The following is a 27689-nucleotide window of genomic DNA, read 5'->3' as shown; positions in this document are numbered from 1 at the left end:
TGGTCCATTACAGTTGCTTTTTCCTTATGGATTCGTTAAGTCAGGTTATAATAATAGGCACACAACTGTTCAGTTTCTCCTCGGCCAAACGCCGAAGTCAAACGGCCTATACTCCTTTCGATTCTCGAGATAAATAGGTTGTTCTTATTTTCCTTTTTTTATTTTATTTTATTCATATTTTCTTATTACCTGAGCGTGAAAACATGTAGTAGTTTTTTTTAATAGGATATCCTGTATATTTGTTTACCATCGAATTTAGCGTAAAATTTTGCCTCTAGTCCTGTCTTTTCTTTTCCCATAAATTATGAGGTTGCCAAATTGGAGCGAAAAATATGAAGATTTGACGAAAATTGGTGCACTATAAATGCTGCCTAGTAAAAGTTATTAGTGAGAAGTAACTAATTTTGTTTGGTAAGTACGAGGTAAAGGAGGCTGAAATGTCTGAACAGAGTAGAAGTTTCATTTGGGGTACTTGGTGTTTTTTAGATAAGCATTAATTCAAGAGATTTCAATTAGCAAAAACTTCATTTTTTTTAATGGAAAACCTAGTATATTATTTTACCATCTTATAAAACTATTCTATCCCTCAAATTATGTCTGGTAATGTACATTCTAGAATTGACTGTTTTTAAGAAAATAGTATGGTTATTTTATGATTTAATAAGATTCACACTTTTAACATGTAAACACTTAATGTGACGTTTAAAATACTTCTAGTTTTTGTGATAAAATCAAACCAGTAATTTTATACCTTTAAAAACTGTAATAAAATAAATGTGGAAAAGTTCACAAATTCTAAAAGCACTAGCTAACGAAAACAAAGGAAACAGATATGGTTACCAGATCACCAGAGTATACCAGGCAGTGAGGAAGCCTTACCAAAAAAGGGGTAACGACTCCATACCTTGTACCAGATCCCTACTACGGTCTCTTCAGATGCCATATCAATAACGAACTGAACAGATGACTGAAGAATCAGATAGTCTCACTAAAGAAATAATACAAACCTAAAACAATAAAAAAAATCATAGTCAAATCAGCTAAGAAGTCTGAAGAACTTCCCGTGATGACCAGAAAAGACATCAAACTGGTGGTCAGTCTTCTAACAGTTCACTGCTAGTCACTCTGCGAATATCTTGCTTATTTCGCTAAAAGGCTTAACTACCTTGAAGGAATAATACTAGAACCATGGGAAGTGGGACACAAAAACCCCCCAAAAAATAGTCTCCTCTGAAAGCAAAACAATTATATGTAGAGTCCTGTATAAAATATATTTTAGATAGAGTGGCTGTAAAGTTAACACGACTTTCTACAATCTATCTCCACCTTAATGTTGATACAACTACACTTTGATCATTAAGTGAATATTTGTATAAGCCTATGGATAATTTCTTTTTCGTAGTGTGGGTACTTAGAGTATATATTTGGTAAATCTTAATATCACGTTTCTGTTACTTACGTTGAGTGTAGCTCCAGACACCAGAATGTTTTGTTTTAATACAGATTTAGTGTAAAATGATGAAATAATACGATTGATATTTATTTTCTATTAAAATTGAAGTTTCAAAGCCTTGTGAATTATAATTCTTTTTTCTTCATGCTTTTCATTTATCATTATACTTTGTCAATATTTTTCTTTTTTGTTTAGCTTTATAAAATTAATTTTTGAATTTTCATCAATTGAAATAATCGATAAAAAACTATTGAAACAATCTTCGAGTTCCAGTCTACATCAAAGTAGGCAACTTATCAAAATATTTGATAATAAACAAGATTTTCAATAATTTATTAATATACCAAGATAAATAAGATAAATAGATGATTACTAATAGGATTATTACACTATCCAATATTTTCTCACAAATATTTTGATTTCTTTTATTGAATCCTAAAATAAATTATGTTTTCATTAACATAATTAGACCGTAAGAATCTGGCAGCCTTGTTAATTAATTCACTTCAGCCGCCTGTCTCATTATTTTAAATAAGCTAATCAAATAATTATACGGTTCACCAGACCAAATCAGCGTAGAACTGAATTTATGTATCAATAAGTTCACGAAAACTTTTTCATATTATTATCACTTTTATGTTGTAGTTTCTTTTCTGGCTCATTTATTATACATTTTCTGATACTTTGAGGTTGACTTTGAAAAGAAATCAAATTCTATCGTTCCTCGAGGTGGATGATACACGAAAGAGATGAGAAATTTGAGGTTGTTATATGAAAATTGTGTTTGCAACAGCTGCAACAGCTGCAGTAAATAACGATACTAGTTTTTAATATTAATATAATTTTAAAAATATTACGGGGCGAAACTTCAAAATTCACACTTTTTACTAGTATACGGGCCATATGTCTCAAAGAAGTTGGTTCAATTCCCCACAACATGATGATGCTAATCAAATCGTTAACAGTGTTTATAAGTCAAGATATACCGTTCTAAATATAATTTAATTGTACATATAAACGAAGTATGGAGCTCAAAAACCAAAAACTGAAAGTCTAAATCAGGTATGGGCAACCTTTGACATGCTGAGGGCCAAACTTTAGCGTGCAAAACGTTTGCGGGCTGCGTTTAAAAGTACTTAGTGCATTTTAAAATAGTGATAATATTTTTTGTGATAGATATTAGACATGAAATAATACGACAATGTTATTATTGCATTATTTATCTATTATTGTCATGTATGTGTATATTGACAATGTGATTATTGTATTTATTAAAATAACGAAATTTTAAAAAATGGTACAACATTATAATTAAATAGTTACATTTGCAATTGTTACAAACTACAAAAGTTAAATACACTGAAATCAATGAGACACTTGAGCTTGAATTTGGGAAACTATCCATCGATATTTGGATTAATTCCACTGATACAAAGACGTAAAGAATTTTCCAAATTATCGTCAGTCAGCCTTGTACGATGTGTTGATTTATTAACTTTCATCAATGAAAAGAACTGTTCGCATTTATAAGTACTGCCAAACGCAGAAATCAATCTTCTTGCGAATTTTCTAAGCTGCGGAAAATTGTCTTCTTTTAGGTATTTTTTGTAGAAATCGCACAACTTTACGTCTTCAAATTTGGATTTTAGGAGTGAGTTTTCTTAAATCTCGATTAACTCCATTTGTAAGTGTATTGGAGCATTTTGTTCATTACATTTTGAAGGAGTAGCAAATAAATTGAAACATTCTTTCATGTTTTTGAAGTCGCTAAATCTATTCGAAAATTGTTCCGACAGTAACTTGAGTTCTTCAGCATATTGAGCATAAGCAATATTTTCATACGCAGAGAGCGTGTTGAAATGGTAACTGTTACCAGACTGCATCTGTGACTCCCACAAACGTAGTTTGATCTGAAACGCTTTCAAATGGCTGTACAAATCATTTACTAACTGTCCTTGTTTTTGAAGTTTCAAATTTAAATCATTCAAATAGCCTGTAAGTTCGACCAGAAATATCCATTTTGGGTCACTCAATTCAGATAGTGGCTTATCTTTTATTTTCATAAAGTCTGCTATCTCATTTCTAAGCTCGTAAATCCGTTTCAACATTTTTGCTTTGCTCATCCATCTGACTTCACAATAATATGTTACGTCGTTATATTCAGCTGAAATTTCATCCAAAAACGTCTTGAGCTGACGATGGTTAAGCCCTCGGGATCGAATAAAATTGATGGTTTTTACTACCACATTCATAACATTGTGGAGTCGAATGGACTTAGAACACAAATTCTGTTGGTGGATAATGCAATGAAGGACTATCAAATCATCTTTTTGCACACTTAATTCTGTTGCTTTTTCAGTCAAAATTCCGATGAAACGTTTTCGTAAGCCGACCACAGAAGGTGCACCATCAGTGCATACTCCAATTAATTTTGACCATGGCTGGCCAAAACTTGTGAATACCTTTTGAACTTCATTAAAAATATCCTTTTCTGTAGTGGTTGCTTTTAGCGGCTGTAAAGCTAGCAATTCCTCAGTAACAGTGAACTCCTTATCAATACCTCGAATAAATATAGCCAGTTGAGCTGTGTCAGACAAATCGGTGCTCTCGTCTAATGCTATGGAAAATGATTCAAAACCAGCCATACGGTCAGTCAATGTTGTTTTTATATCATTAGCCATCGTAGCCATCATTTCTATACGTCGAACAACAGTTCGTCTTGACAAAGTAATTTTTTCAAATTCATTTTTCTTTTCAGGACACAAAACACCGCAAACTTCTAACATACACTCCTTGATAAATTCTCTTTCGGCAAATGGTTTTAATGCCTTTGCCAATTTTGAGCTAACTATAAAACTAGCTTTCACAACATTATTAAGTTGTGTTCTTTGTTTATGAAACATTTGTTGCTGTTTTTCAAGATTTGCTCTAAGCTTCTGGATTTTGTCTGTTCTTAATTGTCCTGTCAGTGAGTGCTATGTAGCATGCTTAGTTGAGTAATGCCTCTTTATATTGAATTCTTTCATTACTGAAATGGATTCAATACAAAGCAAACAAATAGGCTTACCATTGTGCAAGATGAAAAAGAATTCTTCAGTCCATTTTTCTTGAAACTGGCGACCCCCTGTATCTACTTTTCGTTTCTTTCCACCTGACATCATTTTTTTTACTTTTCGTTCAATAAACTTAATAACAAACTATAGTTAGTAACCACTCAAGATGCACATAAATTCACAAAGCAAGTTGACGGCTCTAGCCGTTCGCTAGGATATCGCTTGTCTGAGTTATCACCTCGGTGGCTCAAATAGAACTGAACTAACTTTCGGGCCATCCACCCGCTTATATAGACAAAATGAAGGAATAATCTGGAATAAACTAGTTTAGAATAATCGAGAAGCAATAAATAAAATCTTTTGATGTGTAGTCCGTGAGGCGGCAAACTTCAAAGAATTTGATCGAGCAAGCCGAGTGGCGGTGATTATCAAAGAGTGAGGCGGCAAAAATCGAAGGTTTTGATGTTTGCCGTCCCCACCGTCACTCCCGTGAGTAAACTAAGGAGACACAAGGAAACTTGTGTAGGCTATGGGATTCATTAGTCTATTGATGACTCCACATTTTTATAGTCTATTCATATCATATCCGGTGCCGGATAAGATAAAAAGCACAAACAAGTGTTTTCTTTTAAAGATATGTACTAGTATAAGTATATGTACTAGTACTAAGTATAAGTACTTAGTTTAGTGTAATATTTTTTTAATTGGGTTTTTCCAAAATGTCTCGCGGGCCGGTGGTTGCCCATATGTGGTCTAAATTATCCCAAAGTCAACTTATAAGCGATAAAAAGGATTCTTAAATTGGTATGCTAATACTTAATGGACAATAAAAATAGATGATGCAACTACAAAAATAATCAATCAATTATCAAGGAAAATCTTTCACAAACAGGCGAAAAAGCTGGATTCTGAGAGTTATACGGTGAGATTATTTTTTAGAAATAGAGTAGTAATGACATGGTTACACAAATAATGGTCTCCGAACCATTGAAACTCCATCACTCAGAGATATGAAGTGATAGTAAGAGTCGTGTCATAAGCAAGTTTCATGATAAATGTCTTGAGAGAAAAAGTTGAGTTTCCGGCTTCTTTCATGATTTGGGGTTACAAATCAGCTAGTGAAATCAGAAACTCACGTATCGTAGTGAACGGATAATGCTTCATAATAGGTTAACATGGGGTCAAATGATATATTTAATATATTTTCCAGCAAGATTCTTCCCTCTAACAAAAATTTAGAGTTTTTCATTAGTATCCAATGAATGCATCATCAATTTACATATTATCATACGTTATTAGATATATAGTATGATAGTTTATAATTCAGGTGAATTATTTCAAAATAGAATGTTCATCGTTGGCTAACTTCACTGGGACTGGGCACGTATTATAGCAACCAAATTTCATTGTACTACATACCTACATAAAATGTATATGTTTAAAGACACCTTTATATTTTTGTGATTTCAATGAATTCAGTTTTGAATTTGCACACACTCATACAAGGCGATTAACCTCATCAATTGTTAGTTAATATGTATACTGAGTCTACTACGAATTGAATCCTAGGGATGAATAAATTAGTTCATCTAATGGAAGTTTCTGAAAAAATGTTTAATATTATTTTAACATTTCGTACCGTTTTTCATAACGAAATTCGAGTTTTATTCTAAATTTGATATTCAGTCTGAAAATGCTATTGACTTTAAAATCAAAAATGGAACTTGTACGATTTTTTGATGACAATGCTCTTAACAGCTGAGAAATTTTTGTAAAATTTAACTTGAGAAACCCAGAGCGTCATCCCATCATAATAATAAACAAACACAATTAGAGAAAATTTATAAGATCTCTGAAAGATTAATTTCAAAGAACTTTCCAGTGTAATATTTTATGTTTTAACTATATAAAGAATAAGCTTAAGCTATATATTGAAGCAATTCGTGAATATTACACCTGTTTTCACTAGTTATTATCACTTTTAAACCTGATTGAGAAAATCATATTTAAAAAATACAGTATTTCATATGTTGGAATTCAAATGAAACTAATAAAATACAAAATGTAACGGGTGTCCCAATAAGAATGGAGAAAATTTATAACAAAAGTGACCTCGAGAGAAACCTGCAAATAGTTGTAGGCCCACCGCTAAAGGGCGTAATTCAATTTTGCCTAATTAAGATGAATTTATACTATGATTATTGTATTCTTCAGCGTATATTTCATTTACAAGTTTTAGTCTATCTCTCCAAATAAGAGGTGGGTGAAGCGTGAACTTTATTATGAAAATACGCCTGAAAGTCCAGTTCTACTTAACCTATCTATGCAAAATTAGTCTTTTTAAAGATAGATCCTTTCTACCCATGTGATGTATGTATTTTTGGAAACATACAGTTTTAATTAAGGAATATAAAAGTAGAACAAATTAGCAACAGAATAGCGAAAACCGCATGTTGATATCTTTTTGGTATTACGAGATATCCTTAGAAATGTGTAAATTTTAAGCATTTTCCTTTAAACATAAATTATTCCGGGTTGACTGAACGAATTTTAACATGTTTCGAGTCCTCAAAATTTTATTTCCTTGTTCTAATAATAATAGTTCCAATTATTATGCCAATATTACTTATGCTATCACCGGGAAACTGCGTTATGGAAGTTAATTTTGGAATATATAAAAACAAGTAGTGGGCCATGAAAAAAACAAAACAAAAGGATATGTCTTGTGTCAAATTAATACACCTAGTTATTTGTTCATTTATATTTCATTGCGATTTGTGTGCATTAAATTGGATAGAAAATTTACTTGAAAGTTATATCTAAGATGATTCTTACAAACGAAGAAGCATTTGATATGATAGGCATTTACTTTGAATGTATGAGAAATGCAACTGTTGCGGCTAGGGTATATGCCATACAATATCCCCAAAGACGTCATTCCGGTTAGCAGAGTTTTTTGGCGACTCATACACTGTTTAAGAACGACTGGAAATGTAAATCTTCCTGTATTTAGAAGACTCGGCAGAGGTCGTTCAGAGGAAAACACAATAAATGTTTTGGCATATGTGCAATTTAACCCGTATTTAAGTATTAGAGTAATAAGTAGAGACTTGGGAATAAGCAGAACCACCGTTCAACGTATTTTGACTGGACGCAGGTAAATTATGATGTAAAAAGATATGTGTCTTAAACAAAATATACCCGCATAATATTATTTGTGGGCATATGTTAACATAATAATTTATTTATCATTCCGAAAAGATAATTAATATATTTCTCTTAAATTTTATCCATATCATATAGCACTGCATCAGCAATTGGTTTATCGGTATTAAGACACAAGTTTGGATTATTGCAACTGGTTACTACATATGGTATATGACGACCTTCAATTACTGTCACGTATTTTATTGTCAGACGAAGCTACATTTAGTAGTCATGGTACGATTAACCGGTATAATATGTACTATTGGTCACAGAATAATACTCGCTGGATGGAAGAAGTTCAGCATCAGGGGCGATGGTCGGTGAATGTATAGCGTGGTATTGTAGATGGTCAGATAATTGGATCTTTTATTTTTGACAACGCAATTAACGGTAATGGGGAACGCTACCTAAATTTCAGAAGGGATGAATTACCACTTCTTCTAGAAGATATATCACCAGCAACTAGGTTTATGTTGTTTCAGCACGATGGGTGTCCGGCGCATTTCTCCAGATAAGCTAGAGAATTTTCAGATAATACTTACCCTCAATTTGTACATTTAAGTCGTCACTAGCGAGGTACCTTAAGTTATATTTCCATTTTAACTTCCATAACGCAGTTTCCCGATGACAGCATAAGTAATATTGACATAATAATCGGAACTATTATTAATAGAACAAGGAAACATAATTTTGTGGAGTCAAAAAATGTCAAAATCCGTTCAGTCAAACCGGAGTAATTTATGTTTGAAGGAAAATGCTTAAAATTTACACATTTCTTAAGATCGTCTTTATTTCATAAAATAAGTGCCTAAAAAGCTAAAGAATTGTTAAAAATAGATGAAAATGTGTGATAAGCTTAAGAACTTATTCGTTTAAACAAGAGATAACGTTTTAGAAACAGATGGCGAAGAAAGATGCACTTAAAGGAATAAACGTTTTCCTTTATCTTCATAAAAACGTATCACAAGAAGCTTTTGAATCGCGAGTTCCTGAGCCTCACCCATAACTATTATGGCACATTTGAAGTTTCCATATAAAGAATATTCATCAAACCTCTCTTGTATAGAGGCTTCATATATTTTTTTCTGTATAATTGGACTTTACCAATTACGCTTACATGTTTAGTGATAACAATATATATGTTTGACGTACATTAGATTTAATTGAGTTTCATTGATCCATAAGTTTTAATAAAAAACTTTTGGCTATGGCAAAAAGATCTTGAAATCGACATTTTTATGATTCCGTTCAAAGTACTGATTGTTATACTTAATACAAGAATGTAATGTAACTTGAAAAAAAAAATCAGACAATTGGGAAAAAGAAAGAACTCTACTACCTTCTTCAATGATCTGCTATATTAGTAGAACATATTCAACCTTTTGACTTCCAGTAACAAAAGGTATTAACCAGTTTTCATTCGAAATTTATACTTCGAATGAAGATATGGTAGTTTGATAAAATAGAGGAGAATGTCAACTGTGAAGATTAGCAAATTAAGACATTAAAAGATTGAGTTTCAATATATGAAATTCCCATACTAAAAACATTTCATAAACGTTTGAGCCGTTACAAGAGAGGTTATAAATTATAAATTGAGAGAAATAACTTTAATTAGGTACGAGTACAAGCTTAATTGGTAATTCAAGGGGTAAAACAGGAGATTGTGTTAAGCCCGAAGCATCTAATTCTCAAAGAAAACATTTTATTATCCTTCATCTCAATAACCAACTTATAATTAATTTTGTCGCTCCGATTAATGTTTTTTTTTATTCTTAGAAAATTATTATTAAATTACAAATATACCCAGTACTTATGTAAGGAAATTCATTCCTCTCCCAATGACTTTCCCTATTCATCATTGCGACTACAGTTAAATACTTTGGCATTGCTTCTTAAAGATTAATCGAAAGTTTAATGAGGGCTAAAATTGAATCGTATTTTCGTCCTATTTTCATATTGAATATGATTCTCTGTCTTTAACAGCCTACGTATTATAAGATAACATTTGGATATAATTGAAGGATTCTTAGACTTAGCTGCAAGAAAGTTAAAGCTCATTATACGAGCATCGGTGTTGCCCTATGATAGACATTTGCTGTCATATCGACTGATACTCTTAAAGAGTTCATTTGAAACTGAACCAATCGCACTACTGAGTAGATAGTTGAGGATGAACTTTAACACAATATTATTTAAAACAAGATGCTAAATTTATTTAAATAAACATTTACCATTACTCACAATTTCAAACATATTCTAAGGTCGGTATCATTAAAACAACTTATATTTCAATAATAACAATCCTCTCTTTACTAGTTCATAACACGTCGATATAACTCCGAATTATAAAATAAAACGTATGAATTGAATTGAATAATATTTTTAAAAGGTTAATGTAATAGTGTAATGTAATAACATCCCGACCAAATGTATTCCCGTTGAGATCCCTCGTTGGGAACACATATTGCGAAAATCCTATCCAGTCCCAGCTGGACAATATCGATTCTACTCGTATTTCTTCTGAAGAGAGTAGCCAGCTACTTTACAGACATAATCATCGAATACGGTACAGAACGGCCCCAAGGAGTACAAAGTCACTAGAAGGTTACGTCAAAACTCAGTCCTAGGTCCTCGTTTGTGGAACATCATATATGATACTCAAGCTGATACTACTCGAGGAGGCGAAACTCGTAGCGTTGACGGACGACGTGGTCGTAGTAATTGTGGCAAAGCACCTAGAAGATATCAATTACCCTTTCGATACGGTTCTCGGAAAGATCTCTAGGTGGATTGACACAGTCAACCTGAAACTAGCTAAGCACAAGACAGGGGACATATATGGATATAATTGAGCAAGCGATCACATCCTTACCTAACCTAACCTAAAGAAGTGATGATTGATGCCAGACTGAATTCCAAGAAATAAGCAGATTTCGTCAGCGTAAAATTCTATGGAGTGAGAAACATCTTATGGATGGTCCAAAACAGAGAACAAGAGCTGTTGTAGTCGGAAGTCACATCTATGACCACATAGGGAAATGTCATCTGGGCTAACAAATTATAGAGGCAGGAACCATGAAGAAGAGTTGAAGATATGTCATCGCCGGAAAACTGCCTATTCGTATGTTAGCGGTGGAACGAAGATCCCTACACCGACAGAGAAGATCTACCGCACTGAGCGAAAAAGAGATAAGAACGGAAACATCAAGGATCGTTGGCAAACTTACATCGACGAAAGGAAGATGAACCCACCGACTTATTCTGCGATACTTGACTAAGCCGCCTCCACGGAGAGGTAAATTACCATATTACTACTTGACCCAGATGCTCTCTGAACACGGATGCTTCATAGAACATCTTCACATGTTGAAACATGAGGATTCCCAGGATTCCCATCCTATGCAGGAAAAAACGACAGTGCAGAGCACGTATTCTTCATATGCCCGCGCTATAACATGCTATAACAAGTTTTTTGGTTGGTGTAGGAAATGTCCCGAGTCCGATACACAAGGTAGAGTCCCAAGTCCTGAAGATACATAGCACTATTTTTACTCAAACCGCTATGAAGAGATGTCGAATACTCATTTATTTATCGGTTTCAAATTGTGGTATTTCATGTAATAAATAGTAAATTCGTAGATTCAAAAATTGAATATTCAAATTGACGCTTGATAGAATCAATTGATTAAATATTGATTCTGGTTAGTATAGAAATCTACATTAATTTTCATTGGTTACATTATGTATGACGTTGAATTTTTATAGGTTAGATAAGGTTATGTTGTTGTGAATGATGTTGCATATTGATTGGTTAGTTTATGAATGACATCAAATTTTTATAGGCTAGGTCGTTATGAATGGAGCTGAATATTTATTGGTTCGATTATGAATGATTGAATTTCACAGGTTATGTCGTTATGAATTTCATAGGATATGTGAGGATAGTTGGTTGTAGATGGCGTTGAATTTTTTGTAGAATTTGTTTTCTCAAAATCTAAAAGATATACATAGATTACACTAAAGTTATTTAAATCAGTTTCTTATTGACGCCGTGATCTTTTTGGGTAGACATGTGTCGCTAATGAATATCTATCGGGATATAATCTGCTGTCACTCTTATGGGAGGATATCCTATTAACCTCTTTTATACACTATGCTGGTAAATTTGTTTATTGGTGTTTTATCTTTCATTTTAGTGAAGATAGATTGAATAGTAAGGATTTGATCGTACGCTATCTTAATATAGTGTTGTTTAAAGATGAAATCGGTTCAATGTAAAAGTCACTGTTAGATGTGTTATAGAATTCGTTTCAAAAGATATGAGCTTTTATGAATAAGTTTATAAAGTATTTTGAAGTTCTTTTTATGAAAAATTGGATCAGAATTTCTGAGGATTCTATTTTTCGTCTGTTTGATTAAATTAATCTTAGTGATACGTGGGTGATATGAATGATGATCGATATATCCAGAACTTATTGGTTTCCAATACCAATCAATTAAAATTCGATTACTTTCATTTCTTATAAATATTATTTCTTCACCTTTTCTTAGTGAATTGTGTTCTAGAATGAAAACTATTGGAGTAAAGTAGTAAATTATCAATTTTATGGATGGAATAAAATTATATCATCTACATACTTTTTAATTAAGAATAATTTGAAGGATCAAACACATGTTATTAATTCTAATAGAATTTTCTTATTAAGTTTGCAATTTCTACTTACATCTCTTCATTTATATTGTTAAGCTGTAAGACATATATTTAAGTGGATATTACTAAATAAAAATATTACATCTAATCCTAATAAGACTTAATTCTGTGGTAATACCATATTATTAAAAGTTTCATGATTTTAAAGGAGTCTATGATATAGTAATCATTGTTATAATCATAAAATTTAGTCAAATTTCAGTTAACCAATTAGTAAGAGTTCAATAGGAGTGTTAATTGATGGTACAATGGGTCTAGCTGATAGAGTCGGTTAATGAATTTTTGGTTTATAGTAAAATTTAGCAGAAATATTTTTATAGTTTCTTTTGAGTTTATTTGTCAATACCTCTTCTATTAATTTATTAGAATTATCAGTGATTTTGAGAGTCGTATAATTAAAAAGTTCTTTGTATGATATATTATTGTATATTAGTTCTTTGGATATATCTAAATACTGTTGTTTGTCCATGATAACTGTGACATTACCTTGGTCAGATAATATGACTATTAAATTTAAATTTTTTTTTTTTTTAAATGTTTGGTTTTATTTAATAGATCTTTATATGCAGGAGATTGTTTGGGTTCACAAATACGGTTAGTTAAAATTTTGGTTGGTTTGGCTATAACGACATTTCTTTCTTGTTCATTTTGTATGAAAGAGGATATGTAATCAATATTGACTAACATAGTTTTAATTAAAATTTCTGAATTTATTATTATAATTATAATTTTGTTTCTTTTTAATTTTATGAAATAATTTGTTATGAATAACTTGTTGCCTGATTGTAACATTTTCAAAAGTGAATTCATTTGTTGTATGAATTATTTGGTTTTTCAATTTTGAGAGATGATTTTCAAGTTTGAATATTATTTTTGAGAACTAATGATCCGACTCTCAAAACTACTAATAATTATAATAAATTAGTAAAAAAGTTTTCAACAGAAACTATAACAGTATTTCTGCTAAATTCTACTGTTTACCAAAAATTCATAAACCTACTATATCAACTAGACCCAATATAGCATCTATTGACAATCCTATCGAAGCTATCAATGATAGGTTCACTGAAATTTTGACTAAATCTCATGATTATAACAATGATCAATATATCAAAGACTTATTGTAAGTAATTTTATTATTGTTAGAAATATTTTTATATTGTACTTAAGCATAATTTCAGTCTCATAGAATGAATACATAAGGATTTGATTGCTCGGAAAATATATTAAAGCTAGGCTATTTTGGTGCATAAAGAATAATTACGTTTTCCCCTTTAGCAAGAAGTATTGAAGATACAATTTTTAGAATACACTTTAGTTTCTGACGAGAAAGACTACTGCAGTTTTTGCAACGAACAATGTGAGAAAGAAACAATATACGGATTTGAATGAAATATAGATGTACTAACATCTAAGAGGGTTTATTAGATGGAGCATATTATAACAGATTTCATTTTTCTGATTATTCTACAACCCATGTAAGAATTGGACTAATAATAATAGAATATCACTAATCACACATACAACCTAAAAACAACCAACTTACACTTACAAAATAACTCAATTATAGATCTCCAAGGTACTCCATGAAAAGCGATTTTTACTAGTAGAGGATAACAACTTGTAATATATTTTAAAGTTTTAGTATAATTAATCTAAAAGAAAGCCAACTTCAGTCAATTATGCGAAAAAAAATAGATTACTTTTTCACCCGTGAACTAATGTACCAGCCGACTGACCATAACAAAACAAATAAACCTAATCTTTTCTCTTTCGTTAGTAATTAATGCAAAGCCATATCGAGTAGAGAATTGACACCAATCATTGTATAAAAATTAAGCATTCAATCAATCATTCAAAGCAATTAAACTATTGTAGTCCACCTAAAAACTTCTTATGTTGTCGAAGAGTGCCTTACTACATTCCATAATACATGATCGGAAACCACACACAAATTTCTAAAACAATATAATGAACTTCTGCAAAAATGGAAATCAAGATATATTTGGCAAATTACCAATAGAAAACGTCTATTCACTTTGAACGGCTACTGAGAAAATAAAGCATTTAACTATACTCCCATTCGTAAACATGGTAGAGTGGATGGTAAGCTATATTACTTAAAGCATTATAGTGGCTCGAGCATCTTTTAAAATATTTTGAGTAGTTTAACTCAAGAATGTACTCTAGGATCGAACTGGAAAACGGCTTTAATTCATCTAAATTTTAGTATTGAAGTAATTAGCTTGGTCATTACAGGCTATGGGTCTCTAATATGTTATTTCTTTAGTAGGTCACCTGATTTTGAGATTGAAATAATTTTTGTTGTTTTCCTCTGCAATAAAATAATGTGGGGTTCTAATTATTTTATTGCTAACATTTTATGGATGATAAATTGATGTTATTGTATGTTTACTATTGTCGAATTAGTTGCTTGTGTGCTTTTGTGATCCGCGTTATTTTATGGAGTTTTTTCTCGGTATCATCATGGCGGTTTATTACAGTTAAATTTTTCATTCTAAAGTGGTTTCTGTTGACGTTTAAATCACTTTAGAGAAACTTTATTGGAAACGTTATATTGAAATAATTCGTTTTACATTTTTTTTTACTCTTGTCTATAAAATTAAATAACTGAACTTTAATCAGATACTCGAAAAATGCATTGGTAAAGAAACACTTTTGGGAATTTTCAGCTCTTGTTACAAATGATTTGGTATCATCATAAATTGCTCTCCATTAAATCACTAAAAGCCCGAATTGGGTTATAAATTGCTGAGTACCTACGTATTCGGCAAGAGTTATCGTTTGGTGTGGAATATAAAACAACCAAATGATGGCGTCATTCTTTTTGATGAAAATATGAATACCGAATAAATTTTTCGGCACAATATATGAATTATCAATGCAGGAAAAAAGATCACCAAAAAATTGCTGGATTCTTAGTAATATTCAATTTATTAAAATGACACCATAAGATTAATTTCATGAGGCGCCAAGATAAATAAATAGTTTAAATACCAATAGTAGTAGTTATAGGCTGTCCCATCAAAAATTACTTTACAAAAATAAGAAATACGTCGCCTTAAGAAGCTTATATTAATGGAGATACAGAAGGATCCGAATCCTTCTGTAGTATCAGCTACAGTGAGCTTATCAACTAGTTAATTTCCCTATGCTCCGGTTTGTCCCGGAATCCATTGTAGGGTGATCTTATTTTTCTTGTCTAACTCGTTTAATTTTTCTAGAAGTGGCAGATCCAACTTGGGCCTCATTGATAAGGTTTATAAAAATTGAAGGCGATTTTAGAGAGGAAGAAACAGATATCCCTATTAATTTAAACTTCTTAAGGCGACGTATTTCATATTTTTGTAAAGTAATTTTTGATGGAATAACCTATAGCTACTTCTATTGGTATAAATACGTACAAACATTATTTCTTACAAATCGATCTCACTTCATCAACTCTACTATTTATTTATCTTGGCGCCTCATGAAATTAATCTTATGGTGACATTTCAATTAATTAAATATAACTAAGAATCCAAAAATTTTTTGGTGATCTTTTTTCCCGCATTGATAATTCATATATTGTTTCTAATAATTTATTCGGTATTCATATTTTCATCAAAAAGAATGACGCCATCATTCGGTTGTTTTATATTCCACACCAAACGATAACTCTTGCCGAATACGTACTCAGCAATTTATCACCCAATTCGGGTTTTTAGTGGTTTAATGGAGAGCAATTTATGATGATACCAAATCATTTGTAACAAGCTGAAAATTCCCAAAAGTGTTTCTTTATCAATGCATTTTTCAAGTATCTGATTAAAGTTCAGTTATTTAATTTTATAGACAATAGTAAGAAAAAATTGTAATGTAAAATGAATTATTCCAATATAATTTTTCCATTAAAGTTTCTCTAATGTGATTTAAACGTCAACAGAAACCACTTTAGAATGAAAAATTTAACTGTAATAAACCGCCATGATGATACCGAGAAAAAATTCAATAAAATAACGAGGATCACAAAAGCACACAAACAACTAATTCGACAATAGTAGACATACAATAACAGCAATTTATCATCCATAAAATGTTAGCAATAAAATAATTAGAGCCCCACATTATTTTATTACAGAAGAAAACAAAAAAATTATCTCAATCTCAAAATCGGGTGACCTACAAATGAAATGTTGACTAACGAAAGAGAAAAGATTAGGTTTATTTGCTTATTATGCTTCGTCGGCTAGTAGATTGGTTCACGTGTAAAAAAGTAATCTAGTTTTTTTTTGGTTCTTTTGGATTAATTATTCTAAATATTTAAAATATATTTCAAGTTGTAATCCTCTCCTAGTAAAAATCGCTTTTCATGGAGTACCTTGAAGGTCTATAACTGAGTTAGTTGGTTGCTTTTAGGTAGTATGTGTGATTCGTGATATTCTATTATTATTATTCCAATTCTTACATGGGTTGTAGAAGAATCGAAAAAATGAAACCTCTTATAATTATGCTCTATCTAATAAACCCTCTTAGATGTTAGTACATCTATATTTTATTCAAATCCGTATATTATTTCTTTCTCACATTGTTCGTTGCAAAAACTGCACTAGTCTTTCTCGCCAGAAACTATAGTGTATTTGGACAAAGCTTGTCGTAGTTTAATATAGCGGAGATGATGATTCTACAAATTGTGTCTTCAATACATACTTCTTGCTCAAGGGTAAGACGTAATCATTCTTCATGCGACTTAAAACAAATGTGTCACATTCACTTATGAATAACGTATCATATAATTTCTGATTTGTGCATATTTACAGTACTGTGTGCCGTTAATGCTCATTATTTTTTCATCAACTGATTTCACAATTATTCTCCATAGGTAGCTATTTTGGACTTTTCCACTCAAAGTCGATTTTTCTTCTCTATTAACCTCTAACACTACATCTTATCATTTTTTCTTTGGTCTACATCTTTTTCTTTCACCTCCTTCCTGCTCTGACATTTTTATTTACCGTCATCATTTTACTATGCCTAAATCAACTCGCTCTCTTGGCTGAAACTATTACTTATAAGTATTTATAAAAATTCTTCAGTTCCTGGTTAGTTTTTTTCCACCAAAATCCCTCACTTGCTTTTATTCCTCTAAAGATTTTGCTCAAAATCCTTTCCTATATAGCCGTTTTATTTCTTCCACCTATGCTAAAACAAATGTTTCAATTCGGTACGTTGCTCTGGTATTATTGTTCGATATATTCTAATTTAAGCTGCCTTGCATGATTCCTGTGATCTTTCGCCATTCTTTTATTTATATCAAAATGTATAAAGTTTTCAATTGTCAGAGCTGCTCCCAAGTATTCGAATATCAAAATTTTTTCTACCTTATATTTTCTGTCCTCTCCCGCTTTAATTTACATGTATCCTCTTTTGCCAACCACATGGTGGCTTAGCACCATGTAATTCTATTCTCTGTTTATTCTTAGTTCATAAGCTCAAACAGGTTTGTAGTACATTGAAAGTAAACTATAGTAATCAGAATCAATATTTCTAATAATCAATATTTCTATTACACGTCATTTTGAACATTGAATTTTGAATTCTATGAATTTCAGGTTTTTACAAGAATTTATACAACTTAAAGCTACCACAAATATTGATTAATCATTGTAAGTAAAATTTTATCATCTATTGTTATACATTTATACATATTTCTTATACTATACTTGACTATAATTTCAGTCCCAGACGATAGTTAATCTACTTTGGTGTTTCATGCCACGTTCCCAATAAGAAAATGCTCATACTCCAGCTGGCAAAGTATTTGTTACAATTAATATACAGAGATTTATGTATGGAAAGCCTCAATTATCTCGGAAACGGCTTTTACGACGATTTTTATAAATTTTTGTGATACGTTCGGGATTATGGTGGTATCTATATTGTTGTCATATCTTTTTCTGGAAAAATGATGAACTTTGTTATTTCAAATAGATCACCCTATATATTTTTGTTTTAGAAATCTTTTAGAAATCCTTAAGAAATACTGATTATGTTTCATGCAATATTGTCTATATCTAAATGCCATAATTTCGGAGCTAAAGCTACATTTACTGTATCTCCACCAAAGTTATAATGAGCATTTAGATGGTTATGATTGAATAAACTTGTTCAATTTGAACATTCTTCAATAATTTATGAGCTAATACAAATCTCGTAACAAGGTCTAGCGTCAGTAAGTTAGTAAAGAGCTTAACGAAACTGGTGCAGTAAAATATTTATCCAAATCATGGCGCAGGAAACCTACAGCAACTGAAGACAAATCTTTAAATGTTTGTGTCATGTTAGAAGTAGATCCACATTAAATGTGAAGTAGAAAAATTACAAATTTTAGAAAACATACAGTAGAGGCGATTACAGCAGATGCTCAAAATGTTGTCCATTTACTTCATTACAACAAGCAATGCGAATTTAAAACTTTTCAATACATTTTGCAACATCCAATTCAAATAACAGATTTCATTATTTTTCCGGTGAAAAAAGAGATCTGACCACTATCACTATAATACCGGCCGTATCACAAGACGCTTGTAAACGTATATTATATATATATATATATATATATATATATATATATATATATATATATATACATAATAATTTCTTCAATTTCTCATTTCTTAAACCTTTTAATATATTAATGCATCTAAATGCATAATTTATATTGATCTATAGATATATATAATTATCCGGAAAAAATGATAAATAACATATTTAAGAAAAGGATAAACAGATACTACAATCCATTTAAAATCAAAACTGAAATGAAAAATCAAAACATAACATTTTTCCTTACCATATGTACAAGGACTTTCCCAACATTTACCGAATTATTTCAATATATATGATATTAGTATAAGTTATAGAGGACATGATACATTATCCAAATATTCATATATTTAATATTTAAATATTAAAAAAACTGAAAAAAACTAATCTTGAAAAACAAAAGACCTAAAATCAAGAACATTTGGATGCATTTATATATATATATATATATATATATATATATATATATATATATATATATATATATATATACATATATACATACATATATATATTTATATAAATTTCTTCTATTTCTTATTTCTTAGACCTTTTATATATTTTTATACTTACAAATGCTCTTGATTTTATTAGGTCTCTTCTGTTTCAAGATTAGTTTTTTTAGTTTTCTTAATATTTTTAAAAGAAAAACGTGACCCTGGCAATGGACGTGATGAATCTTCATGGTTCCGACGATGTGAAGGAGTGGTGTAAGAAATGTTCGACTTGCGCTACGAGTAATGAACCACATGGTAAAAGAAAGGCACCTATGAAACAGTATAATGCTAGAAGTCCTTTCGAAATATTGCTCTAGATATCGCCGGACCATTTCCGATAACAGAAAGTGGTGGTGAATACATCCTAGTTGTGATGGATTATTTTACAAAATGGGTTCAATTTTACATGAAATCGAATCAACAGGCCACAACTGCGAAAGTATTGGTGAAAGAATTTATCAACCGATGTTGTGCCCTTGGAAGTCCACAGCGATCAAAGTAGAAACTTCGGAAGCCAGGAAGTTTTCCAGGAAATCTGTGACCAGCTGGGAATGAAAAAGACGAGGACGACCGCATTACATCTACAATCAAATGGAATGGTCGAGAGAATGAACAGGACCATTGGCCGATATCTGTCTAGAGTGGTTTCCAGCCACCAGAGAGATTGGGATCAGTACCTACCCCTATTTGCAATGGCTTATCGATCGGCTATTAATGAGTCCACTGGTAAAACACATGCATAAATCATGTGTGGACGTGAAATGAGGCTTCCACGAGACCTGGAATTAGGCTGTATACCTAGAGAAAGCCTAGGGGGAGATTATGTGATCAAATTGAAAAGAAGAATGGACGACATATACGAAACGGTTTGCACGAATCTTTAAGTTGCCAGCGACAGAAAGAAAATACAAAGCGACACGAAGGCCACAGACGGCGGTTTTGAAGAGGTGGGTAAAGTATGGCTGCCCAACCCGACGAGAAGATAGGGATTCCCTCTAATTTTACAAAAATCATGAAAAGGTCTATCCTTAATCAAGAATAGGATCAATGATATCATCTATCGCATAAGCAAGGTCCCCACCAAAATCGACTAGCGTTTGAAGGCAACCACGACTTACTGGAAGGAGTGAATCAGTTGCTAGAAGAGCCTGACTCTGACTCCGAAGAATTTATGGGTGCGTATGGATATTTGTTTTTATATAAGTTTTTATAGCAAATAGTTCTATGTACATTGTTTCTTTTGAATAATTTCTAAGAAGGTCTATTTAGTCTTTTGTTTTGTTTCATTTTTCTAGAAATTTCGGTATTTTTTGGGATATATAAGGTGTTTGTGTAGTGCAAATTAGTTCAATATATAATAAATAGTCGTAGTGAACAGGCCGAATTAGCAAAATAATCGAAGAATTTAAATAAATTATTCAAGTTAGTTAAGTGATATTGATAAGTGAATTATAGTCTATATATTGTCTATAGACAATTTCCATGACCGATTCGAACATATGATATCAGTAGCTGGTCAATCCTTGAATCTAGCTGAGAAAAGGGAAATGGGGGAATTTCTCTTGCAATATCGAGAACTATTTCTACCAAAAGATGAGTAGACTGGTAAAACATCAGCCGTCAAACACAAAATCAATACTGGTGATGCTAAGCCAATCAGAGAGAGGAAGCTGAAAGAATAGTTCAAGATATGAAAGAAGAAAAAGTAATAGAACCAACCATGAGTGTCTCCAGTAGTGCTCGTGAAGAAAAAGGTTGAAACAACGAGACTCTGCGTGGACTTTTACCAGTTAAACAACGCCACGGAGAAAGACAGCTACCCTCTACCCCGAATTGACAATACATTCTACACTTTAGCTGACAGCAAGCTGTTGTCTACCTTGAACCTAATTAAACCCACGAATATAAATTATATAAATAAATGAGAAAACATTACAATAACATTAGTGTCTATTAAAATATAAGTCTTCTACCTACGTTTTGCCTATTATAGTAAGAATAGAACTTTTTAAGATATAAGTTTGTCAATTCCATTTAGTTGGTTAATTGTAGTTTATAATGGGCGTAGTGTGTGTAGTGTAGAAAGCATGCCCTCATGTTATGGATGCATCATTGAATTCATTAGATAATATCTATCTACTTATGGGGTTTTCATGATTTTTGATTATTATATTTCTCTAATTTTAGTAGATAAAACATCTCCCTTTATAAAACAACATTGTTTATCAAATAATATCTGCTATTCCTTTCTGTATTATTCTCAAAACTATGCTGTTATTATTCTAGTTTGATTATGTCTCTCAGAAATGTGTAATGCTTTGAACGACAATTTTAATGTCGATTCATTCCTCCATAAATTTATACATCTAATTACAACTGTTTCTGAAATAATCACGCAATCGTTATTTGACTTTCCTCAAAACTAATTTCACCTAATTATTTTGAATCACCTAACAATTATTGATTGTAGTTTGGAAACATTTTCCGAGATAAAGTTATAAACTGTCTAAACAATTGCCTTCTTGATTTATTAGAATAACAGACTGTAGAATTATGACTTCCACAAAACTACAATTTGTGAATAATTAATTACAGTTGATTAACTATGATTTGAGAGAAACAATATAAAAATAAATATATACTTTGAAATCCAATGTCAATGACACAATCACAATAAATGCTCATTGCTCAACTTAATTTTAGCAATTACATAATCATGTCGAATATTATAGATTGGTTTAAAATATTTCTATATTTATCCTTTATTCAAAATCTGAAATTTTAGTTGGCTGTATAGCACTTGAGATAACCCCTTAAAAAATCCAACGGTGTAAGGTCTGAAAATCATGCAGGTCACTTAAAAATACCTCATCTATCATTTGTTCTGAGAACCTTAGTCTAAGTAAGTTCTGACAACTGGACAAAGTGCAATAAAGTCTTTAAAAGGGCCCTTGAAGTCTTACTTAATTATCCGCCTTTGGGAAAGATGAAATTCAAAGTTATAATGACGGCATATACGCTATATATCCTTAACGAAAAGGTTAAAAAAATAATGGCCGAGATATGAAGATGAATCAAAGATGAATGGTTTTTATAAAAATTTATATTCTGTTTGACAAGTTTCTGTTTGTTGAACATAAGTTGTTAATGTACTAATTATTTAAGGGGTTATAGAACTGTAAAATTAATTTGTAGTATCTATCTTAATATTTGGTGTTCCAATGCAGTTATATCCCTTTAGAATATACTAATAAAGTTACCACGACCAGTAGCGATAACAATCGTTTGTTTACGATGTTGACTTCGAAATTTCTAGATTTATGAGAATACTAGCTAGTCTGACATCCACTTATTCTTTAACGTGCGTATTAAAAATAAGCACAATAAACCCTGGTCCTCTAAAGGTTCACGTATGTCTGCATGCGATCTTTATCTCACGTAACGAAATTTCTTCTAAAATTACGTAATACTATTACCCATAAATTTGTTTACTCCAGCCTTAAAAACCATCACTCCAATGTAACGTTCACGTAATCAATGAGCTCGTTTCTCCATTTATAGGAAGATCATTGCACAGCTATCCACTTTGGAAAGTGTTGCACGACTTTTATCTACCTACTCCGCTATTGGGATTAGTTAAGGCCTCAATACTGTACAATACAAAAAATGCCAATTGAAATCGAATCATAACATGTTTTTCCGCTTTTCGCAAAAATTAGAGGGCATATTTACTTCTACGATATAAAGACCTCTAATACTAATATGTACTGCGGAGCATACCACGCATTGGTTTAAAGTTAGTATTGATTTTTAAAACAAATCATTACATATTTTAGGATCGTGTTATAGTTTCATTATCTGGTTTTACTTTTATAATGTATATTATATGTAAAAATAATCACATGTACATTTTAAAATGTAATTTCGTTATTTATTGTAATTTTTTTGTGTATATGTCGTATTTAAATTTTGTTTTACTTGTGTCTTTATTTAGTTTCCTCTTAGTTCTTACAAGTTTTTGTCTACCAAATGTAAACAATTTCCTGACATAAATGTCCTCTCTCTTTATATATTACAGTTCGAACTAGTTGTCACCAGTTGCCATCGTCAAAACTTATATTAACTAATGATTAGGTAAAACCAGTTCTTACTTGACTCAATGAGTTTTTCCAGTGCGAGGCTATTAAAACTTATCCAATCAATATTTAAGTTCATCGACATCATTGCCAACTACAATAGAAGCCAGTGAATATGACAATGAAGCTATAGCATCTACGACTCTAGAACTTATTATAATACCATCAAATGACAACCTAACCTAAAATTTTGAACAACGTAAATCAGCATTCAGAGAAACAGCACACCAACACTTAAAAGCAGATCGACTTAATTTAGTCGGAGTAATTTTTTAAAAATATTGTCAGGGTTTTTACAAGATTGAACATAATATGCTCAAAAAATTGTACTATATATTTATATATTTGCTCAATTGTTTTATCATTTATCATATAACTAAATCACTATTAGGTGAAAGCTAATTATTTAAATATGCTTTTCAAGTCAGAATACTACAAGTCCAAAGAAAAATTTTGCATGAAGATCTTCCAAATATAAATTCACCTTCAAGAATTGTTGCTAATGAAGCAGCCATGAGAACAGAACAAAATTAATGCGCTTTGTATGTAAAAAAGGTCTATGTCAAGAAGGTATCCCTGCAAGAAGAATGACAACTGAATGTAACTGAAAATGCCACGATAATTTTTTCTTGTAATAACAAGAGATATCATGCTTCTCTTATTTTAAGGTTATTAGATTATTTTTCACTGTATGAAAACAGACGATTTTATTATTATTGTTTTTACTAGAAACACGGCTGTGTATCCTAGATCTTTGTAATAAATATTGAATAAAGTTTATCTTGTTCTCAATCCCAAATTAGCTTTCCTAGTTCTAGTTTTAGCTCGAATGACAATCAGTTTTATCTGAAAATCATATATTTCAATGGTAAATTCTAGTTTTAACAAAGAAATTCAGTGAAAACTTGTTTTAACTAGGGAAAATGAGTTCTAACGAAATATGAGTTTTAGCCGTGACATATACTTCACATTTTTAAAATATAGCAATGTATTACCTCGTTGTTCCATATTTATTAATGCTAATCCCTGATATTTTCCATTGTGAAATGTGAATTTTTGCGATATATCAGGAAGACGGCAATTTGAATATTTCTTAATTGTATTTTGCTCATTGTGCTGCAAGGCCATTACCCAAGATATCCACTATTTCAGCAACTCAAATGAATTATGTAATTGATGAAAAAGGTGGAATTATTTTAAGATCTACTACCTTAGTAGATATTTCTCTACAGTTTATGAAATTATTAAATTGTTATGGAAATTTCTTGCACTTTATAGATACATGTTTCTCCAATCTCTGAATGTTCTTACAGCTACACCAATCTTAAATAATTTTATCTTAATATTTGCTAATGAACTTCTGGAGGAATGAATTCTGTATGGTAACATTAGCTACTTTCCTTATCTCTGTAGGTATACATAATATCTCCTCTCAACTATCTAAGTTCATCTTTTTAAGCACAAAATTTATAATTATTAGGAGTTAACTCAATTTGAACACGTCAAAAATTATTAAAGAGATATTACTCTTCTCAATATCAAATATAGTGTTCATAGATAATTCCAAGAATCAAGTGACAAACGATTTGTACAAAAATATAATCGCTATACTACTACTACTATATAATACATGAAAAAGCAAAGCGATTCGAAGAGTGTGCTTTCGTGTTACAAGAGGAAAAGTAAAAAATGTACCCTATCGATTCTAAAATGTACGTTGAATGTTGACTTAAAAGAAAATCCCGATAGGGAGTGAGGAATACGAAAGATTCAACCAGGAACATTGAAAAGGAATTTTTTATATTTGTGTTCAAGACATTCAATAAATTTATGTGTCATATTTTTTGATACATATTTTGATTGATAGAAATGGGGGTAAAAATAACAGTGCTTGCTTGCCAATTCGACGAGGATAGGCATGTTTATAAAAACTAAAGAATGTTTCTCGTATTTTCAGATATTTTTACATATATCGTAAAACCTCGACAATCATTGTCAATATCTTTTGTTTTGTGGGTGTCTGTATGTACATTATAACAAAAATCTTCTACAACATTGTCTGGTGGTATGGCTACTAGTAATTTGTATCAAACTACTTTTTGTCGCTTAAATAACCCATTTTCATTAAATAATAAAAGCGCCTTGCAATCTGCTCTTTCCTTTTGCTTTGAGCCTACCATTTCTTTGCGAACAATACACACATGTATCGTCTGCCGTTGTTTTTCTATCAAAGAAGTCTTTTCTATATCGTCCGTGTCCTGATAAGTTTTAACTGCAAATAGTCCACTTCACAATAGCATTTGTCAAGCTACAATTTAATTTTTGGAATTAGCCTAAATGTCCGATGGTCCAAGTCATCTGTATTCGCAATCAACGAAAAGATTTTCTCTAAAACTAGCCTCCATTTCCTTCGTATTTCTTTTCATTAGATCTGCGAGTGGGATACCCGTTATTTCCCGAACTGCAGATACAGTTCTGTGTAAAAAGAATACTATTAGAATAATTCTTAGTATTCCAAACATTGTTTTCTTGAGATCCTCATTTACTTTGTAGAATTCCATAGCAACAGAGAGTAATGGCAATTGCACTACACTAAACTATGTAAAAAAATTTTAGTGAGTAGCATGCCTTAATAATTTTAAATTCTGATTATGTTATTATTTAATTCTATACTCATTTCCTGCTTCGTTTATGAGTAAAAGATTTTCTGGGATTTATAGGAAATAACAATGTTTATAAAACAATAACAAATCCAATTATCAAGTATAGATGATAGAATGTGAAAATAGTGCACAAGTACTCATCATATTTATACTTCGATGATCTTTTTCAACATAAAACAATGCCCTTAATTTTTGCGGCTGTTGGTTTATTTATATTGTATATAAGTATTTATTATCTTAAAGTAGAAGAAAATGAAGAGAAAATTGTAAAAATCTCATTGATTTTCCACTACTTACACCTTTTAGATGCTTTCGTTGATTTGAGGTCTTTGATTGAATCAGGAAAGACCTAAAATTAAGAAAATTCATCAACAAAAATGTATAATCAGCTTATTTCTGGGACGTAATTAATACAGAAGAAATGAGAAATTCCACAATATGGCCAAATTATTCAATGATAAGATTAATTCTAAATATGGAACAAGGTATAGATATCAATTAATTTTTGAAAATCCAACCTTTTTAAAAAACAAAATGAAAACTATATTGTCAAAAAAATCAATGGTTTTTAAGAGAGCACAATTTCAAAAATTTCTATTTGAAGCTTCAAATTATACTCGGGTATTGAAGTTTTTATAAAAACTATTAACCTCGGTATATATAACAATGCAATGATAGATAAACAAAATATTTAAGTTCTTGTTACTTATATTTGAAGTAAAGTATGAAAGTACCAATCAATTACCATCAAAATGTAGGTTGTTACATTGTTATATGTATATATAATCAGTTTTAATTCTTGTGATGCCTTCGGCGGAAGTAAAACTACTCCTACTGAAGCTGCCAATAAAAGCGAAACGCTGTCATCAAAATGAAACTTGTGGATTGAAAAATAGATTAAAACAATATAATGTTTCACGGACGTTTGAAAAAAAAATGTCCAGCGCAGTCAAAGTGAATGTAGTTACAAATTGAAGCCTTATTAAGCGGCAAAAATTGACATTATACTTTAAGACACAAAAATGAGTACACATTTTAATGGTTTCGGCTCCAATCAACGTATAAAGCAGTTATGTAGATAAAATATTCTACAAATATCAATTCAATAATTTGTTTCCAAAAACATTAATTGTGTACGTTTTCTGAATTTTTTTCTTCAATTCTTTACGCATACAAGATGAAGATAAAACTATTGGGAGCACTTTCAATAAAATATATATATAAATATACACAAACATATATATATATATATATATATATATATATATATATATATATATATATATGAAATATATAGAAGCTAGTAATATCACTATTACTTCATTATCATGTTGACAAAAATTGAGAATATATATTGTGA

The 27689-nt window shown here is 30.9% G+C and overlaps 2 protein-coding genes across 6 annotated transcripts in view; both read right to left on the bottom strand.

Annotated features, from left to right (window-relative positions):
* The window catches only part of LOC130896656 (uncharacterized), a 441816-nt gene that overhangs the window by 411254 nt on the left and 2873 nt on the right, over positions 1–27689 (bottom strand). For 2 of the 5 annotated variants that reach the window (XM_057804891.1, XM_057804896.1), the window contains exon 2: positions 26627–26678. The exons of 2 other annotated variants lie outside the window; for them this stretch is intronic. The gene's annotated coding sequence lies outside the window, so the exon portion shown is untranslated. The remainder of the gene's footprint in view (positions 1–26626; positions 26679–27689) is intronic. One more of the 5 variants, XM_057804897.1, reaches the window with a different exon arrangement.
* LOC130896556 (general transcription factor II-I repeat domain-containing protein 2-like) lies at positions 3115–4356 on the bottom strand. Its single transcript, XM_057804735.1, has one exon. It carries the CDS (start codon positions 4354–4356, stop codon positions 3115–3117), a length of 1242 nt encoding a protein of 413 aa, XP_057660718.1.

The sequence above is a fragment of the Diorhabda carinulata genome, chromosome 7 (genome assembly GCF_026250575.1).
Source record: "Diorhabda carinulata isolate Delta chromosome 7, icDioCari1.1, whole genome shotgun sequence".
NCBI classification, from domain to species: domain Eukaryota; kingdom Metazoa; phylum Arthropoda; class Insecta; order Coleoptera; family Chrysomelidae; genus Diorhabda; species Diorhabda carinulata.
The sequence above is the reverse complement of the archived record's forward strand: the minus strand, read 5'-3'. Positions and strand labels throughout refer to the sequence as shown.